Here is an 18014-nt window from a genome sequence, read left to right on the forward strand (position 1 = left end):
AACTTCATAATTTTTTTTAAAAATAATGATGTCCTTTTCATATGAGGGGGGAGAAGCTATGCTTGCTGAAACAATGTATGAAAATGGCTTTCCCCCATTTTGATAGTAAAAAATGGCTCCATACTGTGATCTGTGAGAGTAGGACAATGCGTGATTATTGTGATGCTGGCAGACCAGGTACCAGTCTTTGCCCAAGCTTGAGGCCTCAGCTGAAGACTGACAAATTCACGATGAAAACCAACGTAGTTCCCCTATGTGTTAGCATAGTTAAGATGAGTACGGGATTTATAACTCTGTTTTGTATTTAGACTTCATGAAATGCTTGTAGGAAGCTGCATGTATTAATCTCACTTATCTCTGTAGTCCATGGTATAAAGTTATATTGCATGTTTGCATTGTAAACCTATGTAATTGTGTAGCTCACCAAACAGTAGAAGCAGCATTGATTAAGGTAAAATGCTCGTCCTGTAGACAGGATGGCCCTTTGAAGGCAAAGGATACATTGTGGAGCATTAAAGAACAGAGACTTTGACTGACTGCATTCCTAACTCCCTCCAGGAAGGAGAGGTCTGCACATGAACTTGTCCATAAGCTTTTATTTGCGGGTGAGGGCACATAAAAATTCCTGATAAGGAGCAACTGGATTTTTATGCTCTCTGGACTCTGGGAGTGGCAAAGATTCCTAAACATAAGCAAGAGATCCCCTGCTTCTTGGCATCAGTTAGCCCTAAAAGACATTCAGTGCTGACAGATTGCTACAACTCTCAAGCTTTTGGAACCACAGACTGTAACTCATTTGTGTATATATGTTTGTCTGCTTTAACTTGTAAATAACGCTCTCATTTTTTTTCCAAGTTAACAAATCCATAGTTAGTTTTACTGTAGGATTTGGCTACAAGTATTGTCTTTGGTGTGGGGTCTGATATACAAATTGACCCGGGGTAAATGACTGGTCTGTTGGGACTGGAAGACCCCTGAATCTTTTGTGATCTGTGGTGTATTGCAACCAACTGTCACTAAGTCCAGTATGTCTGGGTGGCAAGATAGACTGGAATGCCCAAGGCGACTGTCTGTGACTCCATGATAAGTGCTTTAGGAGGTCACATTTGTTACTGGGTTGGTGAATTCTCATTATAGAACATACCACCAATTTGGGGTGTCTGCTCTGCTTTTTAATACTCCACCCTGAGGTTGGCATGCATAATCATGAATCACTCCAGACAGTGTGACAATTGGTGTAGAGTTTGCAGGATTCACATGCCTCAGGTCATTTGGGCTTTTAGATCATAACGCCAGCGCTGTTAAAAGTTTAAATTTAATATTGAGAGTTTTTAAGAGTTAAAGATTAGTCATAATGAGTGAATCTCAGTCATATCATAGTCTTGACACAAAAGGCCTTGGAAAGTTATGTAAAAATAGGGGAATAGCCCATTAAAGCCTCAGATTAGGAACTGAGAGCTTGGCTCATAAGCTTTGACCGGGGTCCGAGGGCCCTGCTTCCCCAGACGCTGCAGGGGAACAGGCCCAATTGCAGTACCTGGCAGCCCAGGAAGTAACACGAGCAAGAGAGAATGATGGCAGAGCTGCTGATCAGGGATACCAGAGAAGCCGAGGAGGCTGAGGAGAGATCACACTGAAGACACATGGAACATGGCAGCAGTCAAAGCCAACAAACAGATTGAAGAGAGCCTACCGGAGACTCATGGAACAACAAGAGAGCTCACACATTGCAACTGAAAATACTGGTGCATTCTCAGCCAATGAATAGCTTCCCCCTCCTCCCCTCCGGCACCAGGGAGTAGGAGAGAATCTGCCTGACTTACAAAGAGATGGACTGTGTGGAAGAGTTCCTGTCTACCTTTTGAGAGATGTTATGGTATCCACAAGATCACAGAGGATAAGTGAATGCCTGTTCTCTTGACCAGATTAATCAGGAAAGCCAGAGAAGTTTTTAATGATATGGAGGAGGGTGATGCTAAGATGTATAAGAAAATCTTTTGAAAAGGTTTGATTACATCTGATTCCTGTCAGTTGAAATATAGAAATATTAAGATGTTTGACAATATCACTTGTTGAATATCTGCATAAAATGTGTAAATTTTACAAGAAAATGGATAATGGGGGCAGAGACTGAAGGCGATTATAAAAAACTCTTTGAACTGATAGCCCAGAAGCAATTGTTATGGGCGGTTATACGTGAGGTGAAGGCAGCCATCTGTGACAAAAAGCCTTGCATGGTTTTGGAGGCTGCAGAAATTGCTGATGAATATGTTCAATCAAGGGCTTATGGGGGGTGAAAATACCAGGGGAAGGGAAATTCTCCTGTCCCCCATGTTAAGAGGGAGAAGGGGTGTGGGAATAAACTTAACCCCAATTTTGATTTTAAAAAAAGACCAAAGGGAGCCCAAGTTTTAAATCCCCTTACCCTAAGGGAAGGTCGGTAGTCTATCATTTTGGGGCTCCCAGACATGTAAAATCAAATAGCCCAAAACGTAAGGTCACCCTACAATCCACACCCACAACCCCCACTGTGAGTGCCACTATCATTGGCCTGTATAAATGACTTGGCTCAATACATGCCTGTTCAGTCTAGTCCAAACAAATAAAAAAATTAAATCTGAGTCTAAAAACTGTTTTCTAACATGGATTAAATAAGTGATGTGGGTGAATGCCTCAGCTGAGCTTTAATATAGTTTTCAGACAAAAATAAATCCACAACCACATTATTTAGGGAAAACCATCCTGAAATCTGCTAGCAACAATAATATTTAAAGTACAGTCTTGCTTCTAGGGACGGGGCCTGGAAAAAGATCAGGCGTCACTCTTCTATTACAATCCCAGTCTTTTTCCAAAACAAGAAAATGTCTGAGAAGCAGCTCAGAGCAATCTTTGAGACAGCAGACATATGCTTGTTTACTCATTTCATACAAAGTACATAAATCCAGGAACAAAGAACAAGCTCCATGTTTATCAACCAACCTTGGTTGGTCTCTTTCAAGGGCTGTATTATATAGCAGTAATAAGGCTCTTGAACCAAAAGTCGGAAAGTGCAGTTAAAACTAAATAACTTTAATTGCCCTGTGTCTCTTCTGACACGGTTTCTTTGTTTAGTATGTGTCTGGGCCTTTTTGTTCTCACTAATGTGATTACATACACTCAGACTGCAGCAGAAGAAACAACCAGTTTCCATGTTTGTTCTCTAAGTTATGTCATAACCTAACTCAGTCTTCAGCACTGATGGAAAAAGTTATGCAAAGTTTCTTGTCTTCTTCCAGAGCTACCAAGTGGTTTTCAGATAGTGTGAAAGATGTTGCTAAAGCAGAAATATATGGTTTTTACCCGTAGAATGTCTTCTACAGCAAGGATACATTTGTGGAGTACATGTATCTTAAGTACGTGATGTAGCACTTTGTAAACTTGGTAAGATTCACTCTGAAAAAGCACCTCTAAGCCAGAGAGGCGATAAAAGTAATTATAATAATTTGCACTTTTTTTATTGAGTTTATCTAAGGAACTCCAAACATTTTTATTAAATGGTATCTAAACCTCATTTACCATCAACAGAAGTAGAATTATTTTATACTGGTTGGTGCTGAGCACCTACAACTCACCTTGGGCTGGTCTTCACTAGATGATTTCATAATGTTTGAATGGTATTATAAAGAGTTGAGTTCGCAGACAGGATGCTGAAAACTATTTATCCTGGTCAGTTGTGGCCAGCATTGTGGATGCTAATACAGTTCTTCACTAGAAGACCATCACATTTGAACAAGAATCTTATAGGTTCATATCCATAGTACCTAGGCATCAGCACAACTAATATATGTACCTAGATGGAAGCACTTTCATTGGTCAAAAATGTTTTATTTTGGTTTGGAGGCTTTGAACTGATGATTTCCTCCCCCATTTCTTTTTTCAACTAAAAATCGAGCTCTCTGTTCTTCTATTCCCTCCTCCCACCCATGCTCATTCTGGATGAAGGTGCACTAGAGCGTGTGCATGCAATCATAAATGAATGGTGAGGTGCAAAACCTGAAAGTTAATGAAAACAATTAGTAAAGAGCAAGATAAACATGCAGTGGGTAAAGCAATGTAAAATAAAAACAGTATTAAATTAACATTGATGTTATATAAAATATCCTGTGAATAATTGAGTGACACTAAATGAAAGTAACCTAGAAAAAGCAAATGATACAGACTAATGTTCCCAAAACCTATTTTAAAAGTTAAAATCATCCCAAAAGTCGGGGTAAAGTGTCTGTCTGAAATAACGAGCAAAACCTAGTGCAGCTACTTCTCTTCCATTAAACTAGAGATGTTGTGGTGTTCTGATTTTAAGTTTGAAGGCTGTGCAGATTTTAATGGGAGAGTGGACACACTGCACTTTATACTTTTCGATCAAACAGAACAGCCAGTTGGTATCTGTGTTTTCAAACTTAATCCCAGATCATCTTCCTTAAATAAGCAATTCTGGGTTGCTGGTCTCTTGTTCTGACCTTCAGGGGAATAAGAATATACTTTGGACTGCTGCAAAGCCACCAAATAGCCTTTGCCCTACAGAGAGGTGTCCTAAAATTGAAGAATGTGCACAAAGTAATTGTTGAACAATTTGAGAGTTAAATAATGGAATTTATTTCTTGATGTGAAATGAAAATAGGATTTAAAATGTTTTAAGATATTAAACTTGAATTTTGAGTGCTTTCGAGCATAATTCATATTGGCACTAGAAAGTTTTATTTCTAGATTGTTTGACAGTATATTTGCATTTTATATGCATGTCTTGAAATGTATGTTAATCTTCTCTATATTTTGAATATTTGAGTTAAGATAAATTGCTGGAGGAAGGAGGAGGAAAGAGGAGACTGTCTCCTCAGTTGTAGTGAGTTTATTTTTCCTGATATTTTCCAGTGATCCAAGTGAACTGTGAAGCTGCTTATTTTGTGAATTGGCAGCATGGATGCTCAGGAGTTAGCACAGGGCAAATTGGGCAAATTGTTGGCCTGAGGGCCACATCAGGGTGTGAAACTGTATGGAGGGCCGGGTAGGGAAGGCTGTGCATCCCCAAACAACCTGGCCCCTGCGCCCTATCCGTTCCTTCCCAATTCCTGCCCCCTGACTGCCCCCCGCAGAACCTCTGACCCATCCGAACCCCTGCCCCTGACTGCCCCCCCCCCAGGACCCCCTGGCCCCGGCGCCCTTACCATCCCGCTCAGAGCAGCATGTCTGGGAGCTGCGCCGCCTGGCTGAGCCAGACACACTGCCACGCTGCCCTGCAGGAGCGCACAGGCCCGCTGCCCAGAACGCTGCCGGCGTGGCTGTGGGAGAGGGGGGAAAACAGGGGAGGGGCCGGGGGTTAGCCGGAGCTCAGAGGCCAGGCAGGACAGTTCTGTGGGCTGGATGTTGCCCGCAGGCCATAGTTTGCCCACCTCTGAGTTAGCATAAGTAATATCAACTTTATGAATCTGGTTAAATTATCAAGGACACTTTTTTTTCCAGCTTACAGAACTGTTTACTTGATTTTTGCCCTTGTCATGACCTCACTAGTTCTGTTATCGGAAATCTGTAGTATTTGTAAGTAAAAACCTCTAGAAAATTGTAGTGTGTTATAAGACTTGCCATGACTGCCATCACAGACTGTTCTGATATTAGGGAATCCAGAAATCCACACTGAAAAATTAAGTTCCTAAAGCTACCACAGTGATGAAGAAACTCTCTTAGGTGGTAACCACATAGAATACATACAGAATGTAAAGTCCTACAAGTCAAGTATGTTTTAAAAGAACTGCACAGGTGACATAGAAAATGGCTGAAGGACTAAAATAATAAAATCTTAGACCATTCAGTCTATTGCGGCATTAAATAATACTAAAGAATAACGTAAATGCCATCAATTTGAATACATACATTGAATACATGGAAAACCATAGTATAAATACCTAGGCCTCTTTAGATGGTTTGTCTACACTCGGGCTTACGGTGGTGTAGATGTGCAGGGTCCTAGAGCCCAGGCTGCAGCCTGAACGCCTGCATCACAATTAAACAACCCTTTACCCTGAGCCCAAGTCAGCTGGCATGGGCCAGCCAAGGGTTTTTATTTGCAATACAGACATACCCACCAACTCTGTAAGGCAAAGCAACATACTTCTAAGAAATTTTCCAGATGGGGAAAATGAGTCAGTCATTAGCTATCTCACTGAAGGTCACACATTAAGCCTGTGGTGAGGCCAGAAAAGAAAATCTAGATCTTTGGACTTTGGGGTGTGTTTTTCTTTCCTTTTCTTTTTTCTTTTTTTTTGTGAAAGCACAGGACACTTATTTCCTTGTAATTATTCTGTGATGAAGGTATCTGACCGTGACATGTCCATTTTTGTTCTTGCGTTATGAGACTGATGGGTAAAGTTAATGTAATGATTTTTTTTCTTAAAAGTTCTAACCATTAGGTTCTCTTTTTATGTAGGTGTTTAATTTTGATGTTCGACAGTTACACTGGGCAGAATACATGGAGAACTACTGTATGGGAACTAAGAAATATGTATTGAATGAGGAAATGTCAGGTCTCCCTGCAGCTAGGAAACATTTGAAGAAGTAGGTTTGCATTTCAGTTGTTCCTTAATATATTTCCCTTTCTGCGTATTGTTTTTCCTTTCCTTGTCTACCTCAGTCCCTTCTTGCCCTATGGCTTAATCATGCTTTATTAATATAATGTTATTGGAGTAAACTATTTCCCCTCTGACTGACAAAGTGATCAATCCATTCTTATCAGAGTTCGTTGTAACGCTTTGAAAGACTGGTTCTGTGTGGAAATGAAAGGGTCTGTCTTGTGTTCCCTCGCTTTGGAATAGAGGAGCCACTCTCTCAGTTGGTTCTGCTGTCTGCTGAGTCCTTCTGGTGTAGCTCCTCTTCTCTCCCTCCTAACTCTCCTGACATCGCCCCCGACCGCCCTATACAATGGGCAATGCATTGTTGCCATGAAACTGTTCTGTCCAGTTCAGTATTAGGAATGCTTCAGTCTGAGGTAGACTTTTCTAAATTAAACTTTCTTTCTGAGCTGAAAGAGTTTGGGGCTCTGGAGTTCAGGTCTGGTGTTCAGTCTGGACTGGGAGCCTGTTTAGCCATATACAGCCACCAGCTGCCTAGAGTTTGAAGGAATCTACTTCTTGAATCTAGGACTGATGTGGGGGGCTTAGCAGAGGATTGGCCCTTCAGATAAACTACTACTGCATAGAACTGTTTCCCCGGATGGAAGATGGATAGGCTTTCACAGTGTGGGAGTAAGAGAATGGCCTGGATTTAGTATCAATGGGGAGAGAGACATTTGGCTGACATGAAACAGTAACTGCACTGCGGAAGGTGGGCAAATACCAGCTTTGGAAAAAATGGCATGCAAAGCAATTTTGTTTCTGTTTCCTGAGTACCTGAACTTTGGCTGGGATCCTTTCTTCCATCTGCTTTCACAGTGCCAACTGGGTTACTGTCCAAATTCGGTAGTCCGTGAATTCTACCCCTTTCAATATGTAAATTTGTTAGGACTTCGTGAATGAGAGAGGTTGGCTTACTTTCTTTCTGAGTGGTCTGACCAATCTGCATGCAGAACATACCAGTTCTACACAGGTTGTAATCAGTAAAAACATTTTTACCTTTTCTGGAAGCATTTGTGGCCATTCAGGCAGAGAAGGGGAGGAGCAATGTGCTGCTTTGTCTTATCTCTAGTAAGATAAAGAAAAGACTGAGCTGCACAGCAAGAAGAGCCAGTTAAAGATCACCAGAGCTTTGTCTATTGGGGAGTTCTGCTGCCAGTTACGAAGGAAGAGTGAGAAGAGAACTTGGTGTCATCTAGTGCCTGGAAGCACAGTAATATAGTAGCTACAGTTATGGTGCTTAGATGAATTGGACACTACATGAAAATAAACAAAAAGCCACTAAATAACTTGCATTAAGGCAGCTTTGACTGTCTTCAGAATCTCTCATATTCAGATACTGAGCAACACTTGTTTATCACAAACTGTGAATGGCTTCCTTTGTCAGTAACTTTTCTTCTGTGTTACTATAGAGGTCCCATAGTATCTACATGTATAAAGTTGTGTTATAATCCCCACTGCTTTTTATATGTAAATCCTACACAGCTGATTATGAGAACATTTAAATATTTTTGACCTGATGCGACAGTGATATGAGCTCTGGAAATTCATAAACTTAGTCTTCTTGATATGTAGATTTCAGTGCAATGTTTACAGTGCTTAGAAGTTGTAATAATCACAATGTCTTCTTTTATTATTATGTTTGGTGTGAAGAAGGATCTGTTTGGCCAACAGAGTAGTTTTAAAATTCACCAAGCAGTTTATCTAGCTTTGTAAAAAGGAGAATCAATTTAATTACTTGTGTCTACTGTAAGAACAGATCTCGCTCCAGTCAGGGAGCAAGAGAATACTTTTTGCGTGATACAAATAGTGTTATAACTTTTTTTGTAGAGGCTGCAAACAGGCAAACGATTCAGCTGGTCTAGAGAGTGAAGTACTATTGTGTCTATTTGGCTGCATTTTGTTTTTGAGCTATGTCTGCAATAGTCATACTAATTGTGCTTATTTTAAATAAAAAAGAAAAAAACTGAATGACGGCAGATTAGAGAAGCTACAAAGTCCTGTTACATGGTTCAGGGACACGATCTTGGATTCACACCTCTGAAGACTACCTATCTTCAGAGATGCATTACAAAGTAAATTAAATGTTTTTAAGCTTTTAAAATAGTCTGAGATCCTGTCTTCAAAAAGAGTAAGTCTAAAGTTGTAGGTGAGTTCTAGGGTTCCCATAGCTGAAAAACGCACTCCCTCCCCCCACCCCCCCAGCCAGTCAGTCAGTACTGTGTATCTTAAACCTGTTAAAGAAACGAATGGTGCATGTTCTGGAAACTAAGAATTAGTGTCCTTTCTAAAAATATATTGGAAAATGACCATGTGTTAGCTTTGAATTTGCTTGATAAATACCCTTCACTGTTGGCATATTACATTTCTGTTTATTCTGTAGTACAGTTTCTAACGCAGTTATATGGCTTTCCTCTCCATTCCTGCCAAGCCCCTTTCTCAATGATTAATCTGGTCCCAGTCCCCTGGGGTGACTGCAGATGAGCTGCTGCCCCTTCGTTCGGTTAATTTGGCCCACAGTGCAACTTGGGGTGTGAGAAATGTGGAATGCCTTAAATTCCATAATAAATTAGAGGTTGCACTTCTATAGCATCTTTCATCTGCAGAGCTCAGTGTTTTCTCAACACTTAAAACTTTTACATTTCTTTAATTCTTTCCTAGGTTAAGGAACATACGTTATGGCTTCAATACAGTCCTTGTGATCCTGATCTGGCGTATCTTTATTGCAAGATCACAAATGGCGAGAAACATCTGGTACTTCGTGGTTAGTCTGTGTTACAAGTTCCTCTCCTACTTTAGAGCATCCAGTACTATGAGATACTGAAGAGAAGAATTTTTAGCATTAGGACATCTATGCATATGGTGGTCTAACTGCACAAAGCCTGTAAAATGTACTTAGTCATCTCATCTTTTGTAAAAACATGAAATCATCTTAGACCTGGAGTGTGAAATATACAGTATAGTATATGTAATGTTTAATTGTGTATTCCATGAAAACTTAGAGAATAAAATAGTTGAATACTGGATCAAATTGGCATTAGACAAATGTGTTAGCATTACAAACAAAAATCTATCCACAGCAAGTTTAACTCTTTGGCCTGGGGAGAAACGTTTGGATCATTGACCAATATAACTGTGCAATTCTGGAATGCATTTGATTGAAATCTGCCTTAACAAGTAACTTCTGATTTTAATTTTTACTGTAAATAGGCACATTCAGTAAGAAGAACAAAATATTGACTCAGTTTGTAGACCTATTTATTTGAGACTCCTAGATTAGTGAGTTCTGTCCCGTTACAAGCCCATATGAGTGACTGTGGATCTTTGTAAATTACTGATAGCTTCTTATGTTGTTCTGTTCTTGACTTTTAGCACCTTTCCCTCACTTCCTTCCTCAAAGATTGTAAGGCTATGATGAAGACTCCTTCAGTAAAAGAATTGCATCACTCTTAATTGAAAGACTAGTTGTCTGATCTAGTCTTCAAAATGTGTACACACATTAATTCTGCCCTTAGATGCTGGCATGAAACTCCCATTAAAGTCAGTGAGAACCATTTGCATGTCGGAAAGCAGAATCAATCCTTTCCTTTTATTGAACAAAGAAATAAAAGGAAAGGAAATATGACAGTAAAAAGAACAGATGCAAGTTGAATTTCTTTGCACTAGATGATGGCTAGATCAGGAACACACAGGCAATGCATTAATAATTACACACCTAGTTCAAGATTAACCTCTTCAGAGGAATTTCCATATCCTTTGCTACTATTTATATCATTCGTAGAATATTTTTTAAGCTCTGGCTGGCTAAGACAAATTGTATATTCTCTGTCACATACCTTGCTAAACCATTTTTATCTATCTTCAAGAATCATGATCTCAACAAAATTCTCTTACTATGTGAAGGATTGAAGTTAATGTACTTGCAAAAAACACATCAAAAATGATCCAACACAAACTTGCATTTCACTGGGGAGGTAGGGAGAAGACGAATCCTGCACATCTTAAATAAATTAAGAATTTTTTAAGTTTACAATATTTTGTAGCAAACTCTTGGCTAAAATTGAAGATATCTATTTTTCTGCATGTCTATTTTGATTTAGCAGGATAAATACATATTGAATAACTGCAAGAAACAGCTGAATTCTATTTTAATGTAACACTTAATGAATTTCCCTTTATATCTCAATTGCCTACAATTCTATTTTGAAACATTTTTAACATTGCTTTTATTTGACACACCTACACACCTACATGGTATGTTCTCATTAAAATGATCAGTTTGTGCTGTACTTAAATCCAGTATGTGTTTTTGAATATGCCTGGAAAGGTAAATTTTAAATTAATCATACAAAAATTACATAAAACATGTATACATATTTGTTTTCTTGTCCCATTTGAAGTAAGTGTGCAATGAGCTTATTTTTCTGTTCTTGTGAAAAGCTAACTTTAAAGGAAAACACTTTATTTCATGTGAGTGTATATCCAGTTTTGGAAAGAACAGCTTCCTTTGTTGAAGCTAAATACTCTGTAATAAGTACTGAAAACCTTGCTTCCTTTTAAAGAATATTTTGTGTGAATATTCTTTACAGTGATACAAAACTATAATGGTTTCGGACCACACCATGACGTGTGAGAGACCTCCGACAGTGGTTGAAAGTACAATAAATTGTGGCTTTTGTGATTCGAAGTGTTACACTTAACTGTAATATCCCTGATGTATTTGTCATAGCTGCCTCCCTGTACATCTTCTGTTATTGGACTTGAAAATATACTGTTAATGAAATGTAGATTTTCTGCAGAAGGTGTCTGGAATCCGATGACCCACTTTTTCCATTCTTGGTATGTGAGTGAACTTGGAAAGAGGCCCAAATGTATCAAGATTGTGAAATTAATAGTTAAACAGCTTTTTCTCTCTGTAACCATAACTTGTTTTTTACATAGTTCCTTTAATGATGATTCCTTTAAACTGAGCAACTGAGAACTGTGAAGCCACTGAGCTGATTTTCTTGTTCATAACACTCTTTAAAGGAATCTCTGCTATTGAATGAATAAATTACTGAAGTAACTGCATCATTTTGAGCATAAGGATCTCTAATCTTTCCCATGTAAACTTAACCATTTAAAAACCCCAAGCTTTTCTTTACAATTGAGACTGTTAGTTGTGGATTACTATTTTTGTTTCATACACAAACTCATCAGTCACCCTGTTTAATTCATGATAGTGACTTACCACATTAAGTACATTTATTTTGTCATTCCACATGACTCAGCCATTAAAATTGTATCTGAAGGCCCTTTTTTTCCATACAGGACACTTGGGTTTTTGGGTTTTTTTTCATATTAATGTTTGCAGTTTTCTGTTTCCAGAACTATAAATATTAATGAGAACATACTGAATCTATATTTTGATACTGTAAGGTTAATGTGTTCTGTAACTCACTAAATAATAGTGAAATCTGACATGTTAAGTAGGAGGAAGAGCAGTCTGAAAACCGATGGTCATTAAACAGGTATACCGGTATTTAAAATATGGGACCAAGGGAAAAGTGCTTTTTCCTATAATGGGATTTTCTGTCATAGGAACAGATACTCTAAAAGAAATGTTAAATCTGTAAGCTTTTATAAGACGTAAATAGAAACATTGGGTGCCTTTGTTTGTAAACCAAAAATAAACAAATCCCTTAAATATGCTGTTTATAATATTTATTGCATCTTTACATATACTGAATTTCTCAAGTTTTGAGTTAAATTGTGTGGAATACTTAATTGAAAATAGTATTTACAGAATTCAAGGTTATACTATCTTAATAAGCTCTTTGTAGTTACATGTGCATTTTTGTGTTTTCTTACCCTTACCAGCTAGACTTTCTGTATCTCTCGTACTGCTCTTCTTATTTAAGAGGACCAAACACAGTCTAAGATTTTTATGAGGTATTGCTAAAGTGCATAGCTAGGAATATTTGGTTATATTGAAGTTTGTTACTCATTATAACCATCTCTTTGTTGGTAATGTCAATTTCTGTATATCTGAGTGCACGAATATTTCCTTTTTCAGGTAAAAGGGGTGAAGGTTAGGAGGAAAATGTACTTAAAGATGAAACCTAAGGAAATACTAGTTAACACCACCAGTTTATCCCAACCAAATGTGCAGTACATTGTGGCTTTGCAGTAAGCTGCAGGCTTTAAGTTTGCATGAGTGAATTGCAATCACTGTACCACAGTCAGAAAGCCTGGAACTTTTGAGGAGAATGCAGGAGGAAGTGCCGTTAGCTTTATACAAAAACAGTATTCATAACTCACCAGGGCTAAGGCACAACATTCATGCCTGTTTTCACTTGCCCTTTGAAAGACTACGCTGATAAGCATGATAGGTTGGATTTGTTAGTTAATTTTTGACACACACACACTTCTAATGTCTAAGACTCAGATATTGGAACAAAGATGCAAAAGGAAATATTGGTACTGCAGGAAACTATAAAAAATATACCAAATTTGATAACCTTTTTTCATAAATTCCTGATCTGGTATTAACAGTAATGTACAGGGATGGTTGTGTGGGACAGAAGTAAATGTCGGATCTAAGGAAACACGTATCTTTTTATATAGGAGAGATGAGAGGTGTAGATAAAATATGACCTAGCACTAAATTTGCATACTTCATATGATACTGGGGGACAAATTGATTTATTTAATACAGAAATGAAGCTAGGACGCTGCTGTAGAAAAATGTCAGCAAGTGCTTAAACTATATTCTATTTATGCTGTCCTTTTAAAAAAAACGCTTGCTCAATATGGAAAAGATTCAAGTAAGTGTTCACAATACTTGTGACTTGCTAGAAGCTATACAGTAGCTCAGTGAACAGTGTAAGTGTGAATCACCCACTCCTGCTTCAAATCTGCAGTGTAGTGGTCTGTATGGGAAGAGGGTGAAATGAGTTCATAGGGCCTCATTTTTTTCCTTTTTAACTTCAAGCTTTTCTTAAATTTATTGTAGTGCCTCTTGCAATGCATCTGCTTTGGCTTTGTCTGTTTGAAGAAGCTGGCTTTTTCTTTTGTCTGTTTCAGATGACTGGATAAATAAAAGGTTAGTCAACTTGACCACCAGTCCTATTTTGCTGTCCCATGAATGTAAATTTTAACTGTGCTTCCACTTTCAGGATTTATTTATAAGTTCAAACCCATTTTTCCTCCAACACTATCTTGTTACTTTTTGTGGTATGCGGCCCGCAGTCTCTTTGGCTTTCTCTACCCTTCAACAGATCTGTGACTCATATTGATAGATAATTAGTAATTATACTACCATCTTGTCTTTTCACGATATGGAGGGACTGAAACAATGACAGCTTTGAGCTATTTTAACTGTGTGCATTATTGTGGGAGATTAAAATAATGACTAATTGGTGAGTTTAAAAGTTCTGATTAGTTTAGAAATGTACTGAAGTAAAATTTAAAGCATTAAGAATGGTGATTTGAATGCAAAGTGTGGGATTTTTCTCTTAATTCTGTTGCATCCTATCAACTTCTAGTATGGTGGCTGCTAACAGTGGCCTTTAATTTCACTTACTAATTGAATGGTTGTTCCTCTCAGAGAAATAATTAGGACACTCTGATTTTCCCCAAAATGAATACATTTTTATTTGTATTGTAGTAGCTGGGTTAAATTATGGTAGGCATTGTATAGATACAGATAGTAAAAACCTACATTTTAAAAAAAGTGCAGTATGTGGCATTTCTGTGACCATCATAACCAATGTTCTATAGTAGTCTAGTGAGCAAAAACTAAAACCCCAACATTGTTGAGGGTAATCTAGTCTCTCTCTCCCTTTAGGAAGGTGAAACAGAAGATGACAAAATCTAGAATTGTAATATTCTAGAATTGCTAGGTGAGTGCTTGGTCTCCCTGGGAAAGGATGACAGACATATAAACTATCTACTCTGCTTCTTCCCATCCACATGCATTGTTGACTTGTTTGGACTTGACCTGTATAAATCTTTCTAATAGTACTTCAGTGGCACTGTACACTGGACTTCATATGCAAAATATGTGAAATAGCTAAAAGGTTGCGGTAATATACAAAACTTGTTGATGTTACGATGCAAGTAAAACATTAAACAAAAAACCCTCCAGTATCCTTGTTTAATCTCTAAGGGACCCCTTGATCCTAGTTCGGAGCATTAGTGAAAGGAGAAAGAATGCAAGTAAGAAATAATGATTCATTTTGCTAAAATACAAGCTAATACATGTAGTCAAAACTTCCTCTACACCCAGGTAATCAATTGGAGTGATAAACCTGGAAAGTAGCAATGTCAAGATATCTTTGGACAGCAACTTATATGAATTTGTAATTGGTTAAGACAATCCCTTTCTGTATGCCTCTAGTGAGATTACACCTGGAATATAATGTTTAGTTCTGGGCTCACAGTTTACTGAATGCTCTCTCTTGCATTCAGTTTTCCAATATGCAACAAAAGTTGGAGTGTGGGGCAGGGCTGATTTTATAAGGAAAGATTAAAAGCTAAACATCCAGCTAAGCAATGATGAGAAGGGGGCAGAGTATAACAGTCCTCTACGAGCATATGAAAGATGGAAATATTTAGATTGGTATAAGGGCAGTAATGGATGATATTATAAAATGGATCAATTCAGGTAAATATTAGGAACATCTTACTGGTAGGCAGAATATTACATGTAAAGCCTCTTGTGGAAAGTAGTGAAAGCTTTATTGCTTGGGAACTATTAAATAACTGAAGCAAGAGAGAATGCATAGAAGGAACCATACTGTATTGGTAGAGGGGTGGACCAGATAACTTGAAGTCCAGGACCTCCAAGGTAGCATTCTCTGAAATGCTAAACTAAACTAAACCAAAATAGAACCAGATTGCTGGCACTTAAAATTTAAAAGGCCATAGAGCAGTTTTTAAACTAAGGACTGCGGGAAAACTGAGAGGTGCGGAGGAGCATGTAATTCGAACAGAGGCATCCCTTAGGGGACAATCTATTAATTGAGATTCTCTATGTCCTAGTAAAGAGGAGAGAATGGAAGATGATAAAAATATGGATAGGATCTGATGAGAGAGTCAAATGAAAGAGTCCCATTCAATTACATCATGTAATGGCAGAAAGCCAAAAAGTGACAAGTTCTTAAAATGCTTATATACAAATGCTAGAAGTCTAAATAATAAGATGGGTGAACTAGAGTGCCTCGTATTAAATGGGGCTATTGATATAACAAGCATCAGAAACTTGGTGGAATGAGGATAATCAGTGGGACACAGTAATACCAGGGCAAAAATATATCTGAAGGACAGAACAAGGCGTGCTGGTGGGGGATGGTCCTATGTGTGAAAGAATCAAATGAAGTAAAAATCTTAAATGAACCAAACTGTACCACAGAATCTCTCTGGATAGTAATTTCATGCTCTAATAAGAAGACTAGAACAGGTGAGATATATTACCGATCACCTGACCAGGATAGTGATAGTGACTGTGAAATGTGCAGGGAGATTAGATTTCAGAGTGGTAGTCATGTTAGTCTGTATCCGCAAAAAAAACGAGGAGTACCTGTGGCACCTTAGAGACTAACATTTATTTGGGCATAAGCTTTCGTGGGCTAAAACCCACTTCATCGGATGCATGCAGTGGAAAATACAGTAGGGAGATGTGTGTGTGTGTGTGTGTGTGTGTGTGTGTATGTATGTATGTGTATATATACATATATATATATATATATACACACACACACACAGAGAACATGAAAAATGGTTGTTGCCAAACCAACTGTAACGAGACCAATCAATTAAGGTGGACTATTAGCAGCAAGAAGGAAAAAAAACTTTTGTAGTGATAATCAGGGTGGCCCATTTTAAGCAGTTGACAAGAAGGTGTGAGTAACAGCAGTGGGGGAAAAATTAGCATGGGAAAATAGTTTTTACTTTGTGTAATGACCCATCCACTCCCAGTCTTTATTCAGGCCTAATTTAATGGTGTCCAGTTTGCAAATTAATTCCAATTCTGCAGTTTCTTGTTGGAGTCTGTTTCTGAAGTTTTTTTTATTGGAGAATTGCCACTTCTAGGTCTGAAATTGAGTGAGCAGGGCGGTTGAAGTGTTCTCTGACTGGTTTTTGAATGTTGTTGTTCTTGATATCTGATTTGTGTCCATTTATTCTTTTGTGTAGAGATTGTCTGGTTTGGCCAATGTACATGGCAGAGGGGCATTGCTGGCACATGATGGCATATATCACATTGGTAGATGTGCAAGTGAACGAGCCTCTTACGGTGTTGCTGATATGATTAGGTCCTATGATGGTGTCCCTTGAATAGATATGTAGACAGAGTTGGCAATGGGCTTTGTTGCAAGAATAGGTTCTTGTTTTTGTTGTGTGGTTGCTGGTGCGTATTTGCTTCAGGTTGGGGGGGCTGTCTGTAAGCGAGGACTGGCCTGTCTCCCAAGATCTGTGAGGGATCGTCCTTCAGGATACATTGTAGATCCTTGATGATGCGTTGGAGAGGTTTTAGTTGGGGGCTGAAGATGATGGCTAGTGGCGTTCTGTAACTTTCTTTGTTGGGCCTGTCCTGTAGTAGGTGACTTCTGGGTACTCTTCTGGCTCTGTCAATCTGTTTCTTCACTTCAGCAGGTGGGTACTGTAGTTTTAAGAATGCTTGATAGAGATCTTGTAGATGTTTGGCTCTGTCTGAGGGTTTGGAGCAAATGCGGTTGTATCTTAGTTTGGCTGTAGACAATGGATCATGTTATGTGGTCTGGATGAAAGCTGGGGGCATGTAGGTAAGTGTAGTGGCTAGTAAGTTTCATCATAGGACCTAATCACATCAGCCACGCTATAAGAGGCTCATTCACTTGCACATCTACCAATGTGATATATGCCATTATGTGCCAACAATGGCCCTCTGCCATGTATATTGGCCAAACCAGACAGTCTGGAAAAGAATAAATGGACACAAATCAGATATCAAGAATTATAACATTCAGAGAACACTTCAACTTCCCTGCACACTCAATTGCAGACCTAAAAGTCACAGTTCTCCAGCAAAAAACCTTCAAAAACAGACTCCAACAAGAAACTGCAGAATTGGAATTAATTTGCAAACTGGACACCATTAAATTAGGCTTGAATAAAGACTGGGAGTAGATGGGTCATTACGCAAAGTAGAAACTATTTCCCCATGCTAATTTTTTCCCCTACCATTACTCACACCTTCTTGTCAACTGTTTGAAATGCGCCATCCTGATTATCACTTCAAAAGTTTGTTCCCCCCTCCCCCCTCCGCTTGATAATAGCCCACCTTAATTGATTGGTCTCATTAAGTTGGTATGGCAACACCCATTTTTTTCATGTTCTCTGTGTATATATATCTTC

At 38.5% G+C, this 18014-nt stretch overlaps 2 protein-coding genes across 4 annotated transcripts in view; both read left to right on the top strand.

The window, feature by feature from the left end:
• FAR1 (fatty acyl-CoA reductase 1) overlaps positions 1-10370 on the top strand; it is a 67082-nt gene extending 56712 nt beyond the window's left edge. For all 3 annotated transcript variants that reach the window (XM_084630462.1, XM_084630461.1, XM_084630463.1), the window contains exons 11-12: positions 6458-6585; positions 9300-10370. In XM_084630462.1, coding sequence (XP_084486588.1) covers positions 6458-6585; positions 9300-9462 — 291 coding nt within the window. In that variant the 3' untranslated portion in view covers positions 9463-10370. The remainder of the gene's footprint in view (positions 1-6457; positions 6586-9299) is intronic.
• A 4109-nt stretch (positions 10371-14479) lies between these two features.
• Positions 14480-18014, top strand: part of OVCH2 (ovochymase 2) — a 74370-nt gene continuing 70835 nt past the window's right edge. Inside the window, exon 1 of the mRNA XM_084632283.1 lies at positions 14480-14521. The gene's annotated coding sequence lies outside the window, so the exon portion shown is untranslated. The remainder of the gene's footprint in view (positions 14522-18014) is intronic.

This window comes from Lepidochelys olivacea, assembly GCF_965140295.1.
Source record: "Lepidochelys olivacea isolate rLepOli2 genome assembly, chromosome: 6".
In the NCBI taxonomy this organism is placed as follows: Eukaryota; Metazoa; Chordata; order Testudines; family Cheloniidae; genus Lepidochelys; species Lepidochelys olivacea.